A 26,941-nucleotide genomic window follows, 5' to 3' on the forward strand; every position below is an offset into this window, starting at 1 on the left:
AACCCAACTCCCTAGGATTATTAGCTTTTCACCAACTTGACATATGATAATCTATCAAATGCCTTTGAAAAGTCCAGGAATATTCATTAGTATATCACAGAATGCAAGTAAATTACTGAAGCAGGATAATGTATAGCCATTAATACTATGCTTACCATTTAATTTCTGCTGAAGTTATTTAACTGGTCATCAAAATATAATCATAATATATCTATTATTTGTTTGATGAACTTTTTCCCCCATATACCTTTTTCATTTAAATGAACAAAGTTTTATTTATTTATTTTTTAAAATAAGCATTTTAATTAACTGCTTATGGTTACCTGTTGCACTTTCAAAGAATTAAACATTCCCTTTTTGCATTTTTCTTTCTTTCTCTCTAATACACCTTGATAAATGTGAATGACTGATTAAGAGTGAAGATATTGCATGTAATTTTAAAATTTAATTACCATACTCTAAGTGTAGACTTCATTAAATTCTCACATAGGTCAATATTTGTCTGTGTTAATTACATTGGTGAAGCTTGCTCATTCTCATGGTATTGTGCATGTAGAGCTAAATGATAATCATTATGGCTACCTCTCTGAATTTGAAATGAAGTCATCACTTTGTCATGAAGACAGTCAGGTAATTTGTTCAGTTTACAATTTACCATTGTTTAATTTTTAATTTCTTTTAATTAATATTTGGTTTTGGTAATTTAATTTAATTTGTAGAAAGTTTTACTCCTGGATTAGAGTATATTATACCTGACAAGAAGCTATATTCTTCCTTAATGTTTCTTCATTATGTTTTTACATTATGGAATACTGAAGCAATTGATGTGAAGTCAATAGTAGACAAGTTGTGAGGATACTTCATGGGCTAACCTTTTTTCCTTGCGCTTGAGTAAAGGATTAAAACAAGATTATTATTTATTGCTAACTACAGTATAATAATGAAATAAAGAGCCAAAAAGGCTTCACTTCGGCGATGTTAAAATTATTTAAATTAAAAATAATGTGGGATTAAATATCCCCTTAATTTAAATAATACAGTATAATAATTAGTTAGTTGCATAAATATTTCACATTAAATACTTATTGATAATAATAATAATAATAATAACAGTGCTATTACTCTGAATTTTTTTGGATAAAAGTCACATAGGGGATATTATCACTAGTTTCTTGATGGAGAATTAAACAGCTTAACGATAGGAAACATTTTTGAAATATAATGCTTTAGTATGTCATATATAACTATCTGCTTAAAGAACATGTTCATGCAATTGTTATTCTTATTGTGATCAGTTACTTCACGGAATCAGTGACTCATCAATGGAGGCCATACATTACTCACACCAATTGTCATACCATCCCTTAATCTCATTCACTAGATCCACTCACAGCTTCATCAAGCAAACTGTACCACTCACTGGCTCACTGTCTTGCAACACAAAACTTCCATGGAAACCTCTTTTCCTTCCATATAAGAAAAAATTCCATAAATCCATATCCTATAACACCCTTTCAGAAGTTTATAAGGCTCTATCATATCATATTACCCTTCATTCTTCTATTCACCAGTGTATGCAGTCAGCATACTCTCAATCTATCTTCATAATACACATTCATTAATCCAGATTCTACATAATATACATTGCATATTCCTCTACATTCTTCACAGTCTACTTTCCATAATCTTTGTAATTCTTCTTTGCACTCTTTCCACATCTGGAACCCAGGAGACCAAATCTGGTCTCCTGAGTGACAGAGCACAGAACCCAGAGTGCCTCAGGGTTCTGTGCTCTCACCCACACTTTTCCTCCTTTACATCATTGACCTCCTTTCTCTGACTTCAAATCCTATTCACAGCTTTGCCGATGACAGTACTCTTCATTTCTCTTAATCATTCAATAAATCCTGCAGTACCCTAATGTTAGATGCCTCAAGTTCTTCCATAACTAGTGACTTGAACACTGACCTCCTCAACATCCAGAAATTGGATGAAGACAACTTAATAAATTTCAATGCCAAACAAAAATCTTAAGCCTGCCTTATTACCTGCAAGAAAAAGTCTATCTCATTCCCTCTTATTTTTGATAATGTTCCAGTTTTCTTTCAAGAACAACTTTCTTTTCTTGGGTTAACTGTCATATCCAGCTTATCCTGGCATAAACTTATTACTCACATAATCTCCTTAGCCTCTAAATAGAATTCTCAGAGGGGTCTTGGGTGTAGCACCCAAGACCCCCTCTGAGAATTCTTGGTGATATTCGGGAAAGGCCAATCCACTTAATAGAAAACTCTTCCCTCAAAGATTCCCTTCACTCTATCATAGGTGCTCTGTTTCAGCACTGTGCCTTTTCTATAAGTACTTTCATGGGCATTGCTCCTCTGAATTGACTGCTACCATTCTTCCACTTTTTCAAACCATGGAAGAATTAGAGCAGCCACTAGCCAACAACTATACACTGTCCAGCTTCAAACACGCTGACCTAACATCTCATCAGCTTCCTTCATTCCATTCACCTCTATTCTTTAGAACAATCTCCCCCATACTGTTTTTCCCACTCTTTAAGAGACATATCAAAAGGCTACATTGCTCCTTAATCACTTACCCTCACACATGGAACTGTAGTGTTATAGGTCTTGTGAACTTTCATGTGTGGGGTCAGCATAAAAAATAAAATAAAATAAAAAGATGCAGATCGAGTTGTGTTAAACATGTGCTGCTGAGAGATTCCAAGGGTAGCTTTGACATGAAGAGAAGAAGGAAATGGGGAAGGTCTGAAGTGATCCGGAAGAGTATGACAGAAAAGAAAGGATGGCTGGTTTGGGGGAGCCAAAGAGTAGCAGAATTAGTTGCAAACACATGGTTAACCAGAGAGGTATAGCCTTATGTTCCATGGGGTACGAAGAGGATAGGTAGTAGATCTGTATTGAAAGCATTTTCAGTATATAAATAATGACCAAAAAAATGAACAAAACTAGCTAGTTGCAGTAGTTTCTTCTTCAATGCAACAGAACTAACATTTTCTGGTGTAATCATTTTAAAGTTTACCCATCCCTGATTTATAATTTGCAAAATATATTCCTGATTTAAAAATTAAAAAAAAAGCTTACTGTGAACTTATATTTAAAAACTTATTATAGTTTAATTTTAGATGCATAATGCTATATAATATGTGAAAGTCACTTAACAGAATTTTCGGCTATAATCTTAGGTATGTATCGGTGCCTATGGTCTCATTTGTGACAGCCACAAACGAACCAAGCCATTAAAAGATGGAGATTTGAAGCTAATTGCAGATTCTTTACCTTGGGTTATAAAGAGCCAATCGCCAGCTTTTCGGCAGCAGTTAATATCTCAAATGAAAAAGGTATAAATATGCATTTTCTTTAATGGTTTTACATTCATCTGTTACAGTATTTGTGTTCTTGAGCCATTAACAAAATAGTAATGACCAATGATATTTGGGAATGGTTGAGAGGGAAATCTTTGTTTGTAAAGGATGGAAGTTGGCAAGAGTAAAGTTGAGAAGAATGACTGAGATATGGTATTCTTTCATGGATATATTAGAAATACGAGTAGGAATATCATTTCATTGTGCAAGTGTAAGATTTTTTTGTGTGTTTGTTTTTTTGAACTGAAGGCATGGAAAGTTAAGCCTCCATATCTCATTCGGTATAAATGAAGCCCTTCAGTCAGAAAGACCTGGGTTCGCTTCCTGTCCACAATGCAAGGAACCTTTATCAGATCTTTTCGACTAAAGATGAGTTAGCTGGTCTCATAGGAAGGCAACAGGAAACCAACCACCTTATACCATAAATATTCCCTAGTCAAGTAGCATATCACTAATCCTGCAACCGTATGGTTTGCAGAAACACAACAGCATGGAAAGTTATGTAATTTTGCACTGTGTTGGTGGAATGCACTACAAGAAGTAAAGAAGTCGAGGAATTTAGACAGCTAGTAAAAAGGTTGTTTTGCTATACAAAACACCAATTCAGATGATATTGAATATTTAATTCAGAAATGAGTATCTAGATTTCAGTTGTTTTGGAGGCAGCACAAAAGTGAGTAATTACCAAGTATTAAATAATACCGCTTTTTTTTTTTTAATGTAGGATGCTAGGGAGCAGAACACATTGCTTAAATGCATGTTGAATGAATTTAAGATGAAGGTAAACATAATAACATGTGAATCTTGCATGATATCTTTTAGGAGATTATAAATGAAAAAAATAAAGGTCATCACGAGAAGAGAAATCTGATCATGTTTTGATATCTGAGTGGTATCGAAAGTAAGAAGTAACATGAGATTTTTCTGCAGGAAATTATACAGATTTTATTTTGATAGTAGTGAAGTGAAGTTAGGAATAGTGAGGAAATCAGAATTTAAGGCATTAATTATGGAGGATCTTGAAGCTTCTAATGACTGGACACTACAGGATTTGTCCAAATGAGAAGGAAGAGTGGGGTGTACTGTGGTCAGTACATTTTTTCAGGATTATGTATAAGGAATGCCATATTCAAAGAAATACTGAATCACTATACCTCTTGGTTTTCATTCTCGCCTTTTTAATGTGTGGAACCTATCTTCATGACTGGTGTTGCTGACAGTGAAAAGACTGAATCAAGTGAGAGTCTTCTAAATAATAAGAATTTATTCTGACAATAAGTATGAAAAATCATGAAAAGAAGAAAATTGTTATAGTTTCAACACAGAATAAAAGAAACTCCTTGAATGGGAGTCTTGTTTCAGAATTGAAAATTGGACAGTGGAATATTTATGTGCCTAGAATCTTAAAGAAGATTCTGGAAAGAAAAGTAGAGAAATTTTTCAAGTCATTAGAGAGCATAGATGAAACAAAGAACTAAAATACCATTCTTGTTTCAGACTTGAACATCATACTATGACACAAATTCTAGACATATAGAAAGGTTTTGCAAAAATTTGCTTTTCCCCAAATTTTGTTCAGGCTATGAAATAGTCATATGATTATCTTGTGAAAGTAGATAGTTTCTGTGGCAAATTTGCTATGAAACTCAGCAATAAAAAGAATGAAGCTAGTCATGAAAGTAAAAAGGGTAAATAGATAACATCAAATTAACTTTTGACATAATCTATTTTCCCTGTTTGTTGTTTAAGAGTTACTTGTGCCATTAGAGATTTCTTCAATTAACAAGAAAAAATACAAGGGATAAGTAATGCTATCATCAGTGGCAACAACAATTAATTACAAAATAGGGTCGCAAACAATGGGTGATTTGAAAAAAGTAAGAGCCACATGATGCTATACATAAAAACAACACAATGGTACAACTGAGGAAATATTTATAATTCATTAGATCTTAAAATTATTGATGTACACTTAAAATAAGACTTTCTCGTATTTTAGATAAAGAGAAGCAGTCATTCCAATTAAGTTTGGACAGTGAAGTCTCTGCACTTTCTTTGAATAAACATTCAAATTTATATTGACACCGATGAAGTAAGCTTATTTCAGGCCATAGGATATTGTGATCTATATCTATTCCATGCCATGCCAAGCCAGATTTTTCAGATTTACTGTTGCTAATGTAAGATTGGTGTTATTGTATTCTCTCTTCCACAGAGCATCCAGTTTGTTCAAAGCAAGAATGATGACAGTCACAAGGAACTTGGTAGACACCAGGAAGGGTTAGAGGAGACTGTTTGTATTTTGTAGATGGAAACCTTGCTGATAATTTGTTGATAGGAGTCAAAGTAACCACTAAATTTTAGTTCTTAAGAATTCTGGAAATGGGTTCCAAGATGCCAGTTTAAGGAATTGGAACTCAATGTACTGTTTCGTTGTTATTTGAGCTAGGATTATAGGAATTAAAAAGCCTGTTGTATGGTCTGTTCTGAGAGGCCATTGAGTTTCATATATTGTTTGATGTTAGTTTTTGCTGTAATACGAGGGTGGTCTGAAAAGTTATCGGCCTAACAATGAAAAAACAAATTTATAATTTCAAAATTATTTTTTCAACATAATCTCCCTTAAGACTAATACATTTATTCCAGCGATGCTCCAGCACCATTATCCCGTCCATGTAGTGGTTCTCAGTAAGATCTGCAAAATACCCCTCTACAGCTGTGATCACTCTTGATTCGAAGAAAAACGCTGACCAGCAAGGAAGAGTTTTAGTTTTGGGAAGAGATAGAAGTCAGAGGGAGCCAAATCTGGAGAATATGGTGGATGTTTCCAACAATTCATAGTGTAGATTCCTCAATTTTCCCATTGCCAAAATACTTTTGTGGGCAGGTGCATTTTTTCGTCTGGTCTGGTTCTTTTGAAATGCGTATAGTCTCAGTAGTTTCATGCACTTTGACTCGCCGGTCATCTAATACCGTATCATGCACTTGATCAATGATTTCTGGTGTTGTTACACTTTTTGGACGTCCTTCACATGGATCATCCTCAACGCCGGTACGGCCACGTTTAAACTGGGAAGCCCGTTTCTTAATTGTCAGTAACAAAGGAGAAGAGTGCCCATAAACTTTTATGTACTTTGAACGAATTTCTTTTGGCTTTAAATCTTTTACAAAGAATTTTATCCATTTCAAGAAATACAGGCAACACTTTTGCTTCATACAGCTGTATAAAAAAAAACTACTTGATAGAATGACTTGCAATTTCACATGATGCTAATGACAGTTGTACCAAGTTAGGAAAAAAAAAAAAAGAAAAAAAAACTTACAAATAGTGTTGCCATCTATGGTTGAGGCCGAGAACTTTTCAGACCACCTTCATAGTTGAGGTATCGAACAAATAGTATGAGCATGTTGCAATAAAGTTTTTATAATTCCAGTTTTCTGGACAGTGTTGGACAGTGAGCTGATTGCTGTTGAATGTAGCATCCAGTGAAAATTGGCACTCGATAAATGAAGTAATTAATTCACATGATGGTTAGCAGAGGAGTAGAATATTTAAAAAGATTTTTTTTTATAGTAAATTTAATTCTTAGATGTAAGTTGTTTATACAATAAAAAAGTCGGTAATGTGTCTTCATTATGTGGCCAGATAGCATAAACATCATCTATATAATGAACCCAGAGTGAAGGCTGAGGGTGCAGGTGAGTGAGTGGATCATTTTCAAGGCTGGTACTGCCACGATTAAACTGGGCAGCCCATTTCTTAATTGTCAAAAATTAAGAAGAGAGTGCCCATAAACTTTTATGAACTTCAAATGAATTTCTTCATTATGAACTGAGTGAAGAGAGATTCTTTATCAAAGTTAATCATTATATCAGTGAGGTGTTGGGAAGCATTTTTTTTTTTACTTTATTTAGAAAATCAGAAGAATTTCTAATAAATAAGTGTGGATTGCCAATCTGAATTTTGAATAGGTGTGTTAAAAATTTAGCTATTCAGTAAGTATGTGAATCTGTGCATTCGCCAATTGGACGATTGTCCATTTGTCAACTACATGGATAAAACTGGGTAAACCATAAAACCTAGGGGTCTGGCAAAATAACTTCTGTTTTTCTATTGTGTCTCCATCAAGGCTTACAATTTCATTTAGTAAAGAGTTCTGTTTTTTGAGTTGTCTGTTTGTGGGGTTGTAATCCAGTTCTTGGTATATTGATCGATCCCATAATAAAAGAGCAACTTTTCTTTTATAATTTGCAGAATCCATAACACAGCAGAGTTTCCCCCTTGCCAGACTTAGTAATAATGAAATGACTATTCCATGTTAAGGATTGTAGCACTTTCATTTTACCGACAGTAATATTTGTGGAAGCTTGGATTTCAGTAAAAGAGATGAAATTTTCAAACAAAGTTTTTTAGCATCTTCACTAGATAGAGAGTATAAATTCCATTCAATGTTGTTGCTACTGATGATGGCCTGTAATATTCATGCTGAAATTTGTTGCCTTAAATAAATAGTATTACCTATCCCTTGTGTTTTTGCATATTAATTGAAGAAATTTTCCCTATTTATTTCCCATTTTCCCTGCCGAAATGTGCAAATACTATTTTGTGGTTAGGCATAGATGGAGTTTATAAAGTGTTAGGAGTTGAGAAGAAGAAAAATGTTTTTTAGAATGAAAAAGAATTCCAAACTTTTTTGGAGAGTGAAGAAGCTATGGCTGTGATGTGTTTGTTCCATAATAAACTAAATGAAAAAGTCAATCCATGAAAAGAAAATTGGTCTTGGTTAGTGAGAAGAATACATCAGAAGTGAGGAAGTGGGAATCATGGTCTTTGGTCTTAATTTTGTCAAAAATGCAATTATATTGATTTCATGTTACATTAATAGTTATTCATTGCATTGGAGCAGCAGTGTGTTGCAAACTTTTTCTAAATTTCTGAGCAGTATAGAAACATTCTTGAATGTCTTATGTTTTGAGTATTCAAGATTTGGTCAACTTTGGAGATCTCCAAAAGCAAACTAATATGTGCAAACTAGGTTCTGTTTTTCTAAACAGTAAAAGCTGACATGTGTGTACTGTACCTATTGTATTTCAGTCATGAACATTAAAAAACTTTATTTTATTTTTCATTTTGAATCCTTTTTAAATGGGATTGTGGTCTATTTAAAATCCATGTTGGTATTGAACAAGAAGGATATATGAATCCATTTAATCTTTTCAAATTATTGTCTTCTAATCTAATCATATTTTTATACCAATATAGTGCTCAGTGCAATTTCAGTTAGTACTTAATATTTTTGCCATGCATTAACTACACTATTTGGGGTATTACTGTATATACTATTATAAACTATACACAGGATCATCATTTCTTGTGTACATCATTGATACTATTGTAATAATATCTATTTATATTTATTTTGATATTATTAAATTTATTTATTATTACTTACATCGTCAGACTGCGTCTTTGTAATGTCTTTTTCTTATCAGTCGTAATACCGAGTTTATCGTTGTTGCTTGAGCTAGTTCTTCATGCACAAAACTTGTGATTATTCTTAATCCTTCTAGTCTAAAGTTTTACTCTCCCCCTTTCTCTCGAGGCCGAAAGTAAGCTATTTCACGTGCTCGAAGTGTAGACCCAGGGAAAGCTTCTGGCTGGAATCAATTCCCTAATCTACCTTGCAGTGTTTCTCTTGTATTGATCCTTAAAAATGTATTTATATTTTCGACTGCACCATTAACAATCGCGCAAAAGAATTGTTTTTCTTTCCCCTACATGCAAGAGAAACATTCAGCTATGTATGAGAATTATCTATTAAATTAACTCTAATTCAAGAAACTCCTAATTCTTAATATGTCAGTCGTCATCATCATCATCATCATCAAATTCCTGCCATGTACCCTCAAGGGGTGTACAGGATATGACAGTACTACATGAAAAAATTACATCATTACTAACTTCCTATCTACAATTTTCCTCCAAATCAGTCTGTTACTTGTCAAGACTCCAACATTATCAGATCTTATATTTCTATCGTCTAAGGCACTTTGTACCGTATCAATCCACCTATATCTTGGTCTTCCTCTGGGTCGTTTTCCTGCCAACCTGGCAGAGAACACTTGTTTTGCTAATCTTTCCCCTCCCATTCTATTTAAGTGACCATACCATCTGAGATTAGCTCTGCTAACGCATTCCTGGAAGCTGACAATGTCAAGTTCTTTCCTAATATCCTCATTTTTAATATGATATTGCCATTGATGCCATCTGTTCACGCCTCTAATCTTTCTCAGGACTCTCATATCTGCGGTCTCTAGTCTTTGGTCAAGTGTTTTACTTCTGACCCAGCTCTCAGATCCATAAGTTAAAATTGGTTTGAACACAGTCTTGTATACAGCTAATTTAGTGTTCCGACTAATTTCTTTCTTATTCCATATGAATTTATTCAATTGACTTCCCACGATACCAGCTTTGCTGTCTATCGTGGGAAGTCAATTGAATTTTTGTTGTTTGTTGTCTATTTCTATATTTAGTTTACCATCTTCAGTAAAAATTGTGCCTAAGTAGCTGAAATGTTTTACTTGTTCCATGGGTTCTCCATTCACAATGCAGTTGACATTTTCAACGATTCTGCCTATTTTCATTGTCTTTGTCTTTTTATTGCTGACCTTCATACTATATCTATTACAACAGTTATTCAATTTAGTCAAAGAATCTTGCAGACTCATAATGGATTTATTTAGAAGTATAACATCATCCACATAATGCAAAGAGCTGACATTAACTCTCCAATTTTGATATCATGTTTAATACCACTTTCCTTCATAATGTGATCCATATAGATAATGAATAACAGCGGGAATAATGTACATCCTTGTCTCACACCAGATTTAACATTAAACCATCTTCCTGTACTTCCTTCAATTCTAACTGCTCACTCACAACTCAAATAAAGACTAAGTATTGCTTGATATAATGCCCCATTGACACCATATAACTGCAGCGTATTGAATAGCTTCTCTCTCTCTTGGCACTTTGTCATATGCCTTTTCCAAATCGACAAAACTTAAATACAGATCTTTGTTATATTCCCATGCTTTCTCGACTATTTGTCGTAAAGTGAAGATCTGATCCTGACAGCCTCTATTTGGCCTGAATCCAGCTTGTTCTTCACCAAGCTTTTCTTCCACAATTCTTCTCAACCGTTTCTCAAGTATACTTGCATAGATCTTGCCAGGAACACTCAGTAGGGAAATACCTCTGTAATTCTCACATTCAGTTTTATTTCCCTTTTTATATATGGGTACTATGAGAGCTCTACTCCAATCATCGGGAATTCGTCCCTCTGTCCAGGCTTTCTGAACTATGCAGTGCAGCCACTGTAAGACTCTTATACCACCATATTTCAGCATTTCTGGTCGAATATCATCTACTCCTGCTGCCTTTCCACATTTCAAGCCTTTGATGGCTTTTTCTACTTCAAGTATGGATATGTATTCCTGACTGCATGCCTGGTCAGTGTTTTTTATCACTGTGCTGTCATCACTGCTTGTTTCATTTAGCAGTATTTCAAAGTAATTACTCCATACTTCAAGGATATCTTTTTCTCCTGTTTTCATTTCACCTTTATCATCTCTAATTCCTTTTACAGCACTCTTTCCTCCATTCCTAAGCTTCTTCAACAACCTCCAGAATATTTTGCCACCTTCTTGATATTTATTTTCTATATTCTTGCCAAAGTCCTCCCATGACTTTTGTTTAGCTAGTTTTACACACTGTTTAGCTTTCTTACATTTGTCTCTGTATTCTGTAAGAGTAAAAGCTGACTTATTTGCCAGGAACTTTTGATATGCTTTCTTCTTTTCCTTCACTGCCTCTTTAACTTCCTGTGTCCACCAGGGAGTTCTGATTTTTTTATCTTTGCACACAACCTCACCACATGCCTCTCTGGCAGAATCAATCAATGTTTCCTTCAGAGTTTGCCACTGAATCTCCAAGGTTTGATTCCTGTTCTCAAACTCTTTCATTTTCTTTTCAATAATATTTCTGTATTTTAGTCTACAGTTTACATCTGAGAGCTGCTCAACTTTTATTCGCTTTAAAACTTTCTTACATGTTATTCTTTTCAATATGAAATTCAATTTTATCCTGCTCAAGACTAAATAGTGATCACTTCCAATTTCAAATCCTCTGTACACTCTGGTGTCCTGCACCAGGGAGAAAACATCACTATCAACAATAACATAGTCAATGAGACTTTTCTTATTCCTAGCCTCTTCTCTCCATGTGAATTTGTGCACATTTTTATGTTGGAACATGGTGTTAGTAATAACCAGTCCATGTCCTGAGCAGAAATCCAACAGATATTTGCCATTATTATTAGCTTTGCTCTTTTCTCCAAATTTTCCCAAAATATTTTTGTATGTCTCACAATCATTTCCTACTATACTATTTAGATCCCGAACAAGGACCAACTTTTCCTTTTTCATTGTGTCAGTTGCTTTTTCTAAAGCCTCAAAAAATTCCTCCACTTCTACCTTAGTAGAACCTTCTGTGGGACCATAGGCACAAATAAGTCTCATTGTCCAGTTCCCCATTCTCATATTTGCCCACATTACTCTACTTGAGACTGACTGCCATTCAAGAAGATTAGCCTCGTATTTTGTGTTGAATACTATGACTACTCCTTCTTTTCCTTGATTGTTATTGCCTGAATATAACATTTTGTATTTATTGCTCAGAAAGATCTCACCAGTTTTGGTCTTTTTTGTTTCAGTCACCCCTATTATGTCGATCTGGTACTTATCTAATTCCTCAGCTAGCTCCATTTCTTTGCCATTCAGGCTTCTTACATTGATAGTACCGATCTTTAACTCTGGTGATGTTGAGTTGGGGTTTGTTTTCAGATTTGTTCCAGTAGCTGACTTTTCGCTGTTCGCCCTGGTTCCCTGGCGAAAACAACGGGGGCCTTGTTTAACCGGGCGACGCCCCAGCCGGCATGAAATTTTGTCATGTTGTACCATCATTTTTTATTTTGGTTTAACCAATAAGAATACAATTTGGTCGGCTAAATCCCAAATTGCCAGCCCATCCTCGTTCGTTCAGTATCAAAGTAGATACCCAACAGGATGCACCACGAGAAGGTGAGAATTGGATATGTCAGTCGTGGCTATCACTATTCTTTGGTCACACAGGTTCTATATTTTTTTTGAGACAGTGCATTGGTAAAGCAAGATCAGGCAAGCTATTAACAAGACAAACTTGTTTATTCATTAATTACAAAATTTAAACTGCACATATCAAGTGTGTGGTTCAGCCCAATACAACTAGATAACAATGGAGGCAATGCAAATCACATGTCTAATTCTCCATACGATCATTCAAGCATTTTCGCTTAAGCTTTAAGACAAAGACATTAAATTTTCACATAAATTTTCAAACACGTGGATAGACTTAAACACACTTTATCTTTACTCACGCTATAAACAGGAAAAAGTAAAAGCCTTTTAACCACATTCAGTTTAAATCCACATTCAATTTCTTTGCATTACACAACATTAGCAAATTCCTTAAAACTCTATATAATACTTATTCATATTCAAACAGAAGTATAGCTTTTCGACTTCTCTAATACTTTCCTTGCTAATCGACAATAGAACCAACATTCATCGCTTAATTTTTGCAATCTAGGAATTAACATAAAACATCTTACTTACAATCTTGCCAGCTCATTACATACAATCCTGGATCCTAAAGGTATACGGGCTCATTCCACTTCTTCCAAGAAAGAAAATTTTCCAATCGGGCTGTAGGTTGCGGCAGCAATACTACAGCAGACACATAGATCATCGAAGAATCATATGATAGGACATCTCGAAAGAACCGTTTCCGCTGCCATTTTACTTCCCATCTTCGTCAGAACTCCATGCTCACAGGAACGCAACTCTCCCCGTCCTCAGAAAAGGCTTGGCACTGGAAACAACTTCGAAGCGAGAGCCCTTTGGCCCTCAATTTCTGCCTTTTATCTCACTCTTCCGACCTTGGCCCTTCTACAAATTAAGTTCCCCAGATTTGCTGGAAGGTTTTTCTCCACCACTCATGCTATAGGTGAGTTTTGGCAGGAAAACTCGTAATCTGGTGACCTTCTCGCTAGCCTTAGGTCTATTTGTCTAATCCTGTCTGAGCTTATTTTTTTGTCTTTACAATTCTAGTGGTTCTTATAAAATTATTCTAACAATTTGTTACTAGATTTAATACAGTAAAAGTGAGTTAATACCTTATTTTAATTACAAGTATTTTATATAAATTATTTTTCCATGTAAAAACGACATTTTACATGGAAAAATTTTACTTCTAATTTTTCTCTATACGAGATTTTACACTATGTTATATTAATTTCTTTTATTCAGTTTAATTAAAATTATATTTGTGATATGCTATAGATCAGTGCTTCCCAGCCTTTTTGATGTCGTTGACCCCCTGTAGCTAATGTTAATTCACCGTGGTCCTCATAAAATCCAAAATGGAAATTTTTTTATATTTTACATATCATAAAGATGAAGTAATAATTACAATTTTACAACACTAAATGTGTCATTTATGACAGAATTATGTTATAAATGACATAATTCTATTATATGCCAAGGCCTTTGACAGGATTCCACATGGAATTCTAATCAGTAAATTGCAGCATATGGGAATGGACATAGGGTTGATGAGATGGATAGGAGGGTGGTTGACGGAGAGATATCAGAGAGTGGTTTACTCGGGAGTAGAGTCCACAAGACGGCCTGTGACTAGTGGTGTGCCACAAGGATCTGTTCTTGGACCACTGCTGTTTAATTTGTTCATAAATGATATAGGAAATGATCTGAGAGGAACAGTTCATTTGTTTGCGGATGATGCGAAGTTGGGTAGGGCAATAGTGAATGCAGATGACGTCAAAATTTTGCAGGATGATTTGGATAGATTGGAGGTCTGGGCTAAGGAGAATGGATGTCAGTTTAATGTGGCAAAATGTAAGGTTATGCATTTTGGGGTGAAAAGATTGGCGGCAGTTTACTGCATTGGTGGAACCATGCTCCAGGAAATTGATGAGGCACGAGATTTAGGAGTGTTGGTAGATAAGGAATTGAAATTTAGGGGACACATTGCAAAAGTGACCAAAACAGCTCATCAAATCACTTGGTTGCTGAAGAATACGATGACAAGCAGAGACAAGCAGGTTATTGTTCCTCTGTATCGAGCCTTGATAAGACCCCATCTAGACTACTGTGCTCAGATTTGGTCACCTAGGTTTCTTCTTGATGGGGAGGAGGTGGAGAAGATCCAGAGGCGAGTGACCAAGATGATAGCAGGTCTGTGGAATGAACCGTATGAGAACAGGTTGAGGATTTGTGGGTTGCAAAAATTGGTTGATAGGCGGAGGAGGGGAGATATGATTGAGACATTCAAATTACTGAAGGGTTTCTATAAAATTAATTCAGAAGATATTTTTGAGAACAGGGCTGGTTTTGGGAGGACTAGGGGACATCCATGGAAACTGGGCAAAAGTGTGGTTAGTAAAGGTGTTAGAGCTGGGTTCTTTACTTTTAGAGTAGTGAATGAGTGGAATGCGCTCCCTGAGTCTGTGGTGGATGCTGTGACAGTGAATGAGTTTAAGGCGAGGTATGATAGATACTGTATGAATGTCAAATAGTTGTGATGAATATGATTTGGGGCCTCCCTCGATGAGTCCAATGACTCCCTGGAGTTGCCCGTAATAATAGTAATAGTAATAAATCATTTATGTTATAAATGGAGATATTCAGAAGAATGTGAACATATCAATTAGGCCAGGTGTGAGCAACATGATAAGATAAAGTTTAATCAAAATAAACTATCCCACGGACTTCCTTTGAATTACTTGTGGACCCCCCCCCCCCCCCCGGGATCCACGGACCACCATTTGGGAAACTCTGCTATAGATTGAGTTACTTGTTATTAAAATAGTCTGTTCTCTGTGGAATATATCTTACATTTTTAATTCATGATGATGATGTAAAACCAACTTGCAGATCACCATCATCAATCTCAGCCATTGTCGATCCACTGCTGGATGAAGGACTTTCCAAGATTACTCCAAAACTGTCTGTCCGTGGCTCTTCTTTCCCATGTGACTCCTGCAAATCTGATGATATCATCAATCCACCCTGATTTAGGTCGGCGTCATGATCGTTTTTTTTTCCTCTCGTGGAATCCAATCCAGTACTTCTTTTGTTCATCGTTGATCTTGACCGAGCAGTATGCCCAGCCCATTGCCACTATAGATGTTTCCTATGATGACAGAGATTTTGGTTTGGTTTCTTATCCATGTATTCCTTTTGTGATCCAGTTTTGTGATACCAAGCATACGTCTTTTCATACTAAATTTGTTGTTCTTAATTTCTGAATTTCCTTTGCATTTAGTGTTCATGTTTCACAGCCAATGTTAATATAGGAAGAATACACTGATTAAAAACTTTTCTCTTCAGGCATGATGGTAGTTGGCTTTTGAATATTGAATGTAATTTTCTAAATGCTTTCCACCCAAGCATCATGCACCTTTTAATTTTGTCTATGATATTTTGCTCCATTGATATCTGTTGTCCTAAGTATATGTAAAGAACTACTTGTTTAATTTCCTAATTATTGATTTTTATTATTTCTGGTTGGACATTGCTATTGAACATAACTTGGATCTTCTTTAGGTTTATCTTTAAGCCAGCTGTTTTGTTAGCAATTTGGAGTTCATGGATACGAGTCTATAATTCATGCACAGTTGAAGTAAAGATAACTATGTCATCTGCAAAGTGTAAATGGCTTAAATATTTCCATTTATCTTCAGACCTTTCCCTTCCCAATCAAGAAGTTTGATTGGGAAGGGAAATATACCTCTCTCATATCTCTCTGTATTTCCACAGTAGAGATGTTTCCATTGAAATGAATTGTTGCTGTGGCATAGGTGATTGCTGATTTGATGGTCCTGATGTATGGCTCCTCCACTTGTTGGTTTAGTAATGCTTGAAGCATTGCACAAGTTTTAAGTGAATCTTTCTCATAGTCAATAAAACCAAGACATAGTGGCAATTGATATTCATTGCACAAGTTTTAAGTGAATCTTTCTCATAGTCAATAAAATCAAGACATAGTGGCAATTGATATTCATTACACCATTCAATAATCTGCTGTACTGCTTGAATATGGTCCATTGCACTAAAGCCTCTTCAAAAGCTTGCCTGTTCTTTTGATTGTGCTAGGTCTAGAGTCGCACAAAGCCTATGATTTAAGACTTTTGTAAACCCACTAATAGGGTAGTAGTTCGTCAAGTCGTCTACCTCACCTTTTATATGTATCAGAATTAGGCTAGCCTTCTTTCATGTTCTTGGTACGTCATTTTTCTTTTTCTTCAGGCATAAAGTAAATAGTTTTACTAAGAGTTTGTAGATTATTTCTCCACCTGTTTTTAGAAGTTCAGCTATAACTCCATCCTCACCTGCAGCTTTCCAATTTTGCAAGCTTTGGATGCTACACATAACTTCTTCTGGTAGAATCTGTAGTACTTCATTTATTCATCATCCTGATATAATATTGAGTGAAATTCTTCAATTCTTTTTGCTATGGCATATCTATCTCTGGTGATGGTTTCATCTTGTAGTTTGTCTGCAACCATCTGTTTATTGCTGTTTGGCTTTTTTAAGACTATGGCTGTTTACAATTGAATTTTCTTATTTCTTCTGTGATACGGTTTCTGATCGTTTTGCACAATTTGGTATATCAGTTTTATTCTGTAGGTTAATTGATTGTTTCATTTCTCTTTGTTTCTTCAAAAGCTGTTTTGTTTCTTCAGAAATTGTGTTTTGTTTATGTTCTGAGGTACCAGCTATTTCAAGTGAGCATTGTAAAAGGTTTTGGGTAATGCTGTCATTACTTTCTGATAGCATCAGAAAGTAATGACATCTTATTACAGATGACAATAAGATGTTTAAATCTGTTGTATAGTTCGTGTTTGGAATATATCTTTTTTTAGTGTTGAGTTTATGTACATCTATACTTTGCTTTGATCTTAGAAACATTTTTCTCCTTTCTTTTTGGAGTTTATTTGGATTTTACTGCGTACCATATGATGGTCATTTCCAATGTTGAAGGCGTTTATAACAGAGCAGTCTTGAAAGATGTTTTTCTTATTGCTGAGGATAAAGTCAATTTCGCTAGTTTTTCCATGTCCACTTCTGATGTGATTTTTTCTTGAAAAAGGAATTCATGATATACAGGTTTTCTTTTTATGCAAATTCTATTAACCTTGCTCCTCTGTCATCTCTGATGCCATATCTAAAATTTCCCATTGAGCTTTCATCCGAATGCTGTATACCAATTCTAGCATTAAAGTCTCCCCATTACAATTCTGAAATGATGTTTTCTTTTATTGTAGAGTTGGGATACATCATGATAGAAGGATTCAATTTCTTCATCAATATGGCTTATTGTTGGTGCATAGACTTGGATATCTTTATGAGTTCTGAACAGCAATACTTGCTATTCGATCAGATATGCAGTCGAATTCTATTATGCTGTTCTTCAATTTTCTGTTGATCATGAATCCAACTCCACCGATTCTTTCCTTATCTTGGCCTCTATAATATAGTATGTCTCTGTTATTTAATTGAAGAATTTCTTCACCATTACATCTAACTTCACACAATCCAAGAATGTCCCATTTTAGTAGTTTTAGCTCTCTTCAGTTAGTTCAGTTAGCCATGCTTCACTGCTCAGAATCCTTAAATTTAATGTTCCAAGGTCTAGTTTACAATGGCAGCATGATCTACTTACCTGAGGATGCTTAGCACGCTCTGCCTTCATGTTTAACTGCCTGCTGCCTCAGGTGGTAACAATCTGGCCTCCGGTGAATGAGGGCCATTTTATTTCTGTCGGATTCATCTTGGAAGTTTAGACCATAACTTGCAGATATTTATTTAATTATTATAAATATTAATTTAATTTAGTGACCCATATAAAAACTTATTTTCAGGTTATGTTTAAATCAATGCATTAAATATTTTTGTTTAATCTTAGGAATAATTATCATTTTAATAACATGAATAATATTTTTGATGTTATTAAAATAATAATATATCTGTTTATTAGTTATTTCATAGAATGCTTGATAGTGCAAGTTTACTGGTCAAGAAAAGAAGAGCTGCTACATATACGTTACACAACAGACAAGTTAAAGAGGAATATGAGGTATGCTTATTTCTGCTATGCAATACTTAAAAAATCATGTTTCCTTAGAGCCAACATTAAAGGGTGTTAGTGATAATGTAAGAGTGAAGAAGATGTTTATTTTGGCTGGTATAATGATCTAGAAGGTGACAAGTGTAGCATTCAAGAAGATATGAAAGAGTTACTAGTTTCCTACTTTCAGGTTTAGTTTTAAATGTAATAAATATATATGCATAATAGGGATGACTAAAAAAACAAAAAAGAAAAAACTGGTGAGATCTTTCTGAGCAATAACTACAAAATGTTATATCCAGGCAGAGGCTAATCTTCTTGAATGGCAGTCAATATCAGGTAGAGTGATGTGAGCAAATATCAGAATGGGGAACTGGACAATGAGACTTATTTGTGCCTATGGTCTCACAGAAGGTCTCACTAAGGCAAAAGTGGAGGGATTTTTTGAGGCTTTAAGGAAAGCCACTGACACAATGAAAAAATTAAAAGTTGGTCCTTTTGTTGGCGATGTAGAGTAGGAAATGATTTTCATACATACAAAAACATTTTGAAAAAATTTGGAGTTAAGTGCAAAGCTAATAATAATGGCAGCTATCCTTTGGTTTGCTGCTCAGGACATGGAGCACGACTGGTTATTCTTACTACAATATTCCAACATGAAAATGTGCACAGATTCACTTGGAGAGAAGAGGCAAGGAATAAGAAAAGTCTCATTGACTATGTTATTGTTAATAGTGATGATTTCTCCCTTGTGCAGACACCAGAGTGTACAGAGGATTTAAAATAGGAAGTGATCACTATTTAGTCTTGAGCAGGATAAAATTGAATTTCATATTGAAAAGAATAACATGTACGATGGTTTTAAAGTGAAAGTTGAGCAGCTCTCAGATGTGAACCATAGACTAAAATACACGAAGATTATTGAAGAAAAAATGAAAGAGTTTGAGAACAAGAGCCAAACCTTGAAGATTCAGTAGCAAGCCCTGAAGAAAACATTGATTCATCCAGAGAGGCATGTGGTGAAGTTGTCTGCAAGAGTAGAAAAATCAGAACTCCATGGTGGACACATGAAGTTAAAGAGGCAGTGAAGGAAAAGAAGAAAGCATATCAAAAATTGCTGGCAAATAAGTCAGCTTGTGCTCTTATAGAATACACAGACAAATGTAAGAAAGCTAAGCACTGTGTAAAACTACTTAAAAAAAGTCATTGGAAGACTTTGGTAAGAACATAGAAAATCAATATCAAGAAGGTGGCAAGATATTCTGGAGGTTGTGGAAGAAGCTCAGAAATGAAGGAAAGAGTGCTGTTAAAAGAATTAGAGATAATAAAGGTGACATGAAAACAGGCAAAAAAGATATCCTTAATGTATGGAGTAATTACTTCAAAAAATTGCTAAATGAAACAATCAATGACAGTACAGTGGTAAAAAACAATGACCAGGCATGCAGTCAAGAATACAGGAACACCTGCTCAAGTATAGAGATATAAAAGTCTTATAGTGGCTCCACTGCATAGTTTAAAAGACCTGGACAGAGGGACGAATTCCAGATGATTGCAGTAGAGCTCTCATAGTACCAATATATAAAAAGGGAAATAAAATTGAATGTGAGAATTACAGAGGTATTTCTGTACTGAGTGTTCCTGGTAAGATTTATGCAAGTATACTTGAGAAATGGTTGTGGAAGATTGCGGAATAGAAGCTTGTGAAGATTAAGCTCGATTCAGACCAAATAGAGGCTGTCAGGATCAGATTTTCACTTTATGACAAATAGTTGAGAAATCATGGGAATATAACAATGATCTCTGTTTAAGTTTTGTCTATCTGGAAAAGGCATTTGACAAGGTGCCAAGAGAAAAGCTATTCACAAACTCTACAGTTGTATTGTGTCAATGGAGCATTATATCAAGTAATACTTGGTCTTTATTTTAGTTGTAAGTCAGTAGTTAGAATTGAAGGAAGTACAGGAAGATGGTTTAATGTTAAATCTTGTATCACACAAGGATGTACATTATCTCCTCTTATTCATTATCTGTATGAATCACATTATGAAGGAAGTGGATATTAAACCTGATATCAAAATTGGAGATGTTAATCTCAGCGCTTTGCTTTATGCAGACGATGTTATACTTCTAAATAAATCCGCTACACTTTGCAAGATTGTAGATTGTACAATCTAAAATCTGCAGGATTCCCTGACTAAATTGAATAACTGTTGTAATAGATATGGTATGAAGGTCAGCAATAACAAGACAAAGAAAATGAAAATAGTTAGAAGCATTGAAAATATCAACCATCAACCTCATTTTGAATGTAGAACCGACAGAACAAGTGAAACATTTCAGCTACTTAGGCACGATTTTTAAGGAAGATGGTCAATTAAATATGGAAATAGACAACAGAATCAACTGTTATGTCTTCACTTTCCATAATTTATCTATTTTATTCACTCTATAGGGCCTCAAAGGTTATCTACTAACCAGAATCCTGTGAAACGTCCCCCTTTTGAACTCAGGCAGATTTGTTTGATTAGTTGCTGTGCCAGCCTAAGTCTAAGGACAGAAATATCTTATCCTAGGGAAAGTTCACAGAGATTAAGTGTCATCAATAATATTAAATTAGATCAAGGAGCTGTGAATACTTTAGCTTTGCAGTCATAGCTCTTTACTCTTAATTTTCTTTGGGTATTCCCCGCATACATAGGTTTGATATTTTATTAGTGGTGAAGTCAATCAAAATGCTCAGAACACACATATGCATAAATTAGAAAACATGTTTATTTTACAACTAAAGATTACAAAGAAAAGCACAATGGCAATAATAAAATAAAGAAATGTTTAGAATTTCATGCACAATTCTCTCACTTTAAATATACAAATCATTATTACATTAAAGAATCATTTATGCAAGTACTACATTAATCACATATTATCTGGTGCGTATTTGGCACAAAACAGTATTCAGGTTCTTAGATCATATAAGTTCTAATATCAGTTCCATTACAATAACTGCTGTAATCACACAATACTAGGATTCTCAGACAAACAGTCCAATGAAATTTACGACTGTCCCTGACTATTTTAAGTCATCAAAGTTTACTTCCCTTTAGAAAGGATCTACATTTCTTCCATTCACAAATATCTAAGCAATGTAATAAGAAATTCACTGTACTTATCTACACTGCAGTGTCCGCATTGAGATCCTTTCTTCTGTTGCTTCTAGTGGAATTTCACTGTGGTTACAACATGCTGCCACGTGGGAATCACGTGCACGGTACAAATCTGGCATTCGTCTTTGCTATCTAACATCGGCTTGCTCTCGTCGATGGCCCACGATTTGGATCTGCCATTGTCTGGTGCATTGCCTCGCCAGGACTTGTGCTAGTCAGCTATGGGGACGTAGAGACTCGACATTGCCGTCCTAGCACGATGAGAAAACCAGAACAGAGAAATAAACGGGGGGTTATTCAGACTTGCGCTGCCATATTTATTTCATTTCTCAGCACCCTCTTTTCGACTTCGAATCTCACACATGGGAGTGCCCCTATTTGTTCTGACTGGGTGACGTCATTCTGCCACCTTACAGAGTCTTGTATTTTTGGGAACGCGTGCCCCCGAATGTCTTCCACGAATTCTTCAGCCTCGGTCATTGCGTCATAAGCATAGTGATTCTGCAACCTTTGACCTTTTGTTGGCAGTGTGTCAACCTTCTTGCATGCACAGTTTTAATTCTAACGGTTAAGTTTTCGCATAGATTCAAAATACATTATTTCTATTACATTGTTTTAGGTTGCATAAAACCTCAGACTTAATACTTTGTCTTTTATCTTATTCTTTCCATGTCAACATGATATTGTTTTCTTAATAAATTTAAGTTTGACTGCTAAAAGGGCAAGTATGTTCATCCAGTTAAACACATCCTGTTAGATCCTGTATGGGTGACTCTCTTGTGTATAAAGTTTCCCATTCACGATATAACACAACAAAGCTGGTATGGTAGGAAGTCAACTGAATAAATTTATATGGAATGAGAGAGAAATTAGTCAAACCCTAAAAGACCTGTATGCAAGATAGTGTTCAAACCAATTTTAACTTAGTAATCTGAGAGCTGCGTTAGAAATAAAACACTTGACCGAAAACCAGAGACTGCAGATATAAGACTCCTGAGAAATCTTAGAGGTGTGAGCAGATGGCATCAATGGCAATATCATATTAAAAATGAGGATATTAGGAAAGAGCTTTACATTGTTAGCATCCAAAAATGTGTTAGCTGAAATAATCTCAGGTGGTATGGTCACTTAAACAGAATGGGAGAGGAAAGAATACCAAATCAAGTATTTTCTGCCAAATTGGTAGGGAAAAGATCCAGAGGAAGACCAAGATTTAAGTGGATTGATACAGTAAAATGTGCCTTAGAAGATAGAAATATAAGATCTGATAATGTTGGAATCTTGACAGGTAACAGATTGATTGGGAGGAAAATTGTAGATAGAAAATTAATAATGATGTAAGTTTTTCATATAGTACTATCATATCATGTACACCTCTTTAGGGTACATGTCAGGAATTTGATTATGATGATGATGATGATAAATATATTCAACAGTACCATTCTTACACATATTGGGCCATTTAAAAATCCAAATCAAACTATGAAAGTACCAAATGAAAAGAAAAAAAACTTTCTGTAATCTTATTCAGGGAAACAACACAAATTTTACAAATTCCTTCCATTTCTCTGTCTCTCACTCACTGCATGCAGTGAGAGGAGGAATTGGTATCCACACCCAAAAATTAAGCATGTTACCAGCATGAAATTGATTGGTTGGAGAAATGCTATTAAATTATTATTATTAAATATTATTAAATTATAATAATATTTTATTATAATTTAATTTTCATTTTGATGTCAACTGGGCCATTGTTATATTCTATGCATATTATCAACTTTGTATATATTTTTTTTCAACTGTGCCTATGTTATTCCTATACATTTGCACCTTAGGCCCACTTTACGTCTTCTACCTTACTCAGTCATTACAATAATCTGCTTAAGATAGATCTCTCTATTAATCCCTAATAATCTTCATGTTCCCACTGCTAGCATTAACAAAACTTATGCTTACTCACAGTAGACTTCATAGATACCATTCCAGTTAACACGAACAATTCTTCAGCTAGGTTAGCTTAACCTTGCAACCCTTTCCTGGAATACAATGACTCGATGATATGGTGGCTCTTCACTCTTGTAATTGCTGCGAATTTTAGGTAGATTTTTATCAGTCGGAAACAGGAAGTGAGCTGCGATGTCATCCACTATGCCCACGATAGCTGCACGCTTTGAGCACGTCGTTGGAATCTGGCTGGGGTTCTATCAAAATATAGGCTCCCCTTCACTACCACCTCGTCCACCAAAAAGGGGGGGGGGGACACCAGAAGCCTCCAACCTCAGAAAGGAGAGCGATAGAGTTGCCAGTGAGGTTCTTCCAAATCCTCTGTTCTCTATATTTCTCACTCTCTTCTCTTGAGCCCTCTCAGTCCCCTTAAATATCTTTCCTCATTCTCTGTAACCACGTAATTGTTGCCAGGATCACCCGCCAGCACAGTAACATCACAACGGCGAGCTCCGTGCGAGACACCAATTCATGGGTGCATATTTTTATGCTCGCAAGATCTTGCAAATGTTTGTTTATGCACAGTCATTGTTATAATCTCCGCTAATCCTCTTTCCTTCGTTTTACATACAACTCAATAAAGCTTATTTTTGTGCACTCTTGCAGCAAGGTTTAACATTCATAAAATTTCTGCATAATACTACATAAATTTACAACAATTATAAAAATGGAAACCTGTGTAAAATCGAACTGAAAAAATTAAATATATAATATCTTGCAAGAGATTTTACATTAGTGATACTATAGGAGTGAAGAAGATGTTCATTTTGCTGGTACAAATGATCTAGCAGGTGACAAGTGTGGTATTCAAGAAGATATGAATGAGTTACTAGAAATTAGCTGAGATAAAGAGATATGATTGTAAGTGAATGGGTGAGCAGGTTTGTGGGAGGAATGATCTGAAGTGAATTTGATGGAAGGAAGGAAGAACTTGCATAAGTCTAATGATTAGCCTCTATGTGTATCTTACTCTGTCATGAAGTTACTTCATGCACAAACTGTTTGCTTACACTTGGATAAAGGGTGAAACCAAAAATATAATTTCTTGGCATTTTTATAATATAACCAAGTGGAAAAACTTCATCTATCTGTAATCCAGAGTATTTTAATAATAAGGTGTGACAGCTTTTGGTTTACTTGTATATGGAAATATGACTTTGCATTACTTCAACCTTGGTATCACTTCTGGGGGTCTGGCTCCAACCAGTCTGGGTAGTGGCCCTTTCCATAATGCATAGCATTGTAAGGATATGTACGTTGCCGTATGGGATGTTAAGGCAACTGATGTGAAGTCATTAGCCTCTATATATAAGTTGCCTTGTCATGAAGTTACTTCATGCACAAACTTTGTTTGCTTACACTTGAATGAAGGGTGAAACCAAGAATATAATTTCTAGGCATCTTTATAAAACTGATGGTTTGCATTTGAATGGATTCTGAGTGAAATTTCTTGAGAAATTGTTCCTCAGTGAGAATTTGTAAGTATAGAGTAAGAAAAACTAAAATGTTTGGGGTGAGGAGGATTCAGGTGAGTGTGGGCCAATTCAACCTTGGAGTGAGTAAGTGGGAGAGTGATCACATACTGATTGTAACTCTCCAGGTTCTTAACTTTAGTGAGATAATCAACAAAAGGCCTAAGGAAGGTTGTGGGAAATGCAGTTTATGTATACTAATGCCAGTAGTATTCAGAATAAGTACAAGGGTTTTTGGTAATGGTTAGCTCAGCTTTGCCAAACGTTATAGGCATTAGTGAGACTTAGTTGATTGAGAATGATATAGTCCAGTGGTGTCGTGTGCCTATTTCGGTTGGGTGTGCTGTCATGTGGGTAATGCAACCTGCCTACAATTTTCACGTCAGTTTGACCGTATGCATGGGCATGCATCTGCAGAAAATTTTCCATTATAATTATTGATTTAATTAAATAATTACATCAATAAAATTCTTTTAGCTTTTTTTTTATTTAATTATTTGTCATTGTCAAATATAAATACATTATTTTCATTTTGCATGATTTTAATTATCTTTAATTCTTGAATACCCAAAAAAAGATATTCAGAATTAATAGTTTTTAGCACAATTTCATATATTAAAAAATTGACTGGCATATTTTATTAAAAATCAACTAAAACTAACAAGTAAAATAATATTAAATTACATACACTTACCTTTTAAAAATTTATAGTGAAACAAATTTAAATTTGTTTCACTATAAATTTACAATTCACACTTCACTCTAACTCACTAGACACAGAGGGCAAACTAACCAGTCACTGTTCACAAATCAGGAAAAGATGAACCAAAAACAGGAAGACATGTTTTATTGCTGCAATAAAACACGTGTTCTATGGCTACCCTGCAACAGGCCAACCTATAATAAAATTTTAAGACAGACAAAGCGTTCCCAGGATCGAGGGTGTAAGATTACATATCTCAATCAATTTTATGATTATAATTCGAGGAATTTTTTAATCGATCTCGGGGGGAAGTGCACCGTTCCTCCCTTGCGGACACCCATGACCGTGTGATTGGATTGCATTTTATCAATGTATGAAAATTTTGAGAAGGCATAGCGCATCAGCACTCATCTTAATTGGTCCAATGCAGTTAATTGCAGGATAATTTTGAATACTTCTGCGTAGAGTGGGGGAACAATCTGTTTTAGGATTGATTAGAAAACAACAATGAAGGAGAATGCTATATTTGGTTGGTATATTTGAAATACTCAAAGATGAAAATATGTGAACCATCATTTATACGACGTGAGAATAGGAAAGAATAAGTGTGAGTAGAAACACTTTCATTAGTGGTAAAGAATAATTAATAATTATTTGTGATATATGTGTCCTATAAGTTGCTTGGTAGAGCGAATAGCACGATCCTATAAATTCTAAACATGAATAAGTGAATTTATGATGGCATAATTAAAAAAAAAAAAATTATGAGTGAGAGAGATAGAGTGCAGAAATAAATATGGTTTGATGGAGCAGCAAATCATCTCATTTGTTGCACATGTTATGTGTATTTCTCTGGTATGTGTATATTTCGCTCCGTTTTCCAAGAATTTTATTTTGTTTACTGAGACTCAGTATACATAACATCCGATCATTATCAGAATTATCTACACT

The 26,941-nt window shown here is 35.0% G+C and overlaps 1 protein-coding gene across 3 annotated transcripts in view; it reads left to right on the top strand.

The window, feature by feature from the left end:
• The window catches only part of LOC150102123 (tRNA (32-2'-O)-methyltransferase regulator THADA-like), a 694,369-nt gene that overhangs the window by 292,670 nt on the left and 374,758 nt on the right, over positions 1-26,941 (top strand). For 2 of the 3 annotated variants that reach the window (XM_090398691.1, XM_090398693.1), the window contains 3 exons: positions 491-630; positions 3,212-3,367; positions 18,555-18,653. In XM_090398691.1, the coding sequence (XP_090254817.1) occupies positions 491-630; positions 3,212-3,367; positions 18,555-18,653 (395 nt within the window). The remainder of the gene's footprint in view (positions 1-490; positions 631-3,211; positions 3,368-18,554; positions 18,654-26,941) is intronic. The other variant, XM_090398692.1, reaches the window with a different exon arrangement.

This window comes from Typopeltis vanoorti, chromosome 10, assembly GCF_054136105.1.
Source record: "Typopeltis vanoorti isolate ZY-2024b chromosome 10, IOZ_Tvanoo_1.0, whole genome shotgun sequence".
Lineage (NCBI taxonomy): Eukaryota > Metazoa > Arthropoda > Arachnida > Uropygi > Thelyphonidae > Typopeltis > Typopeltis vanoorti.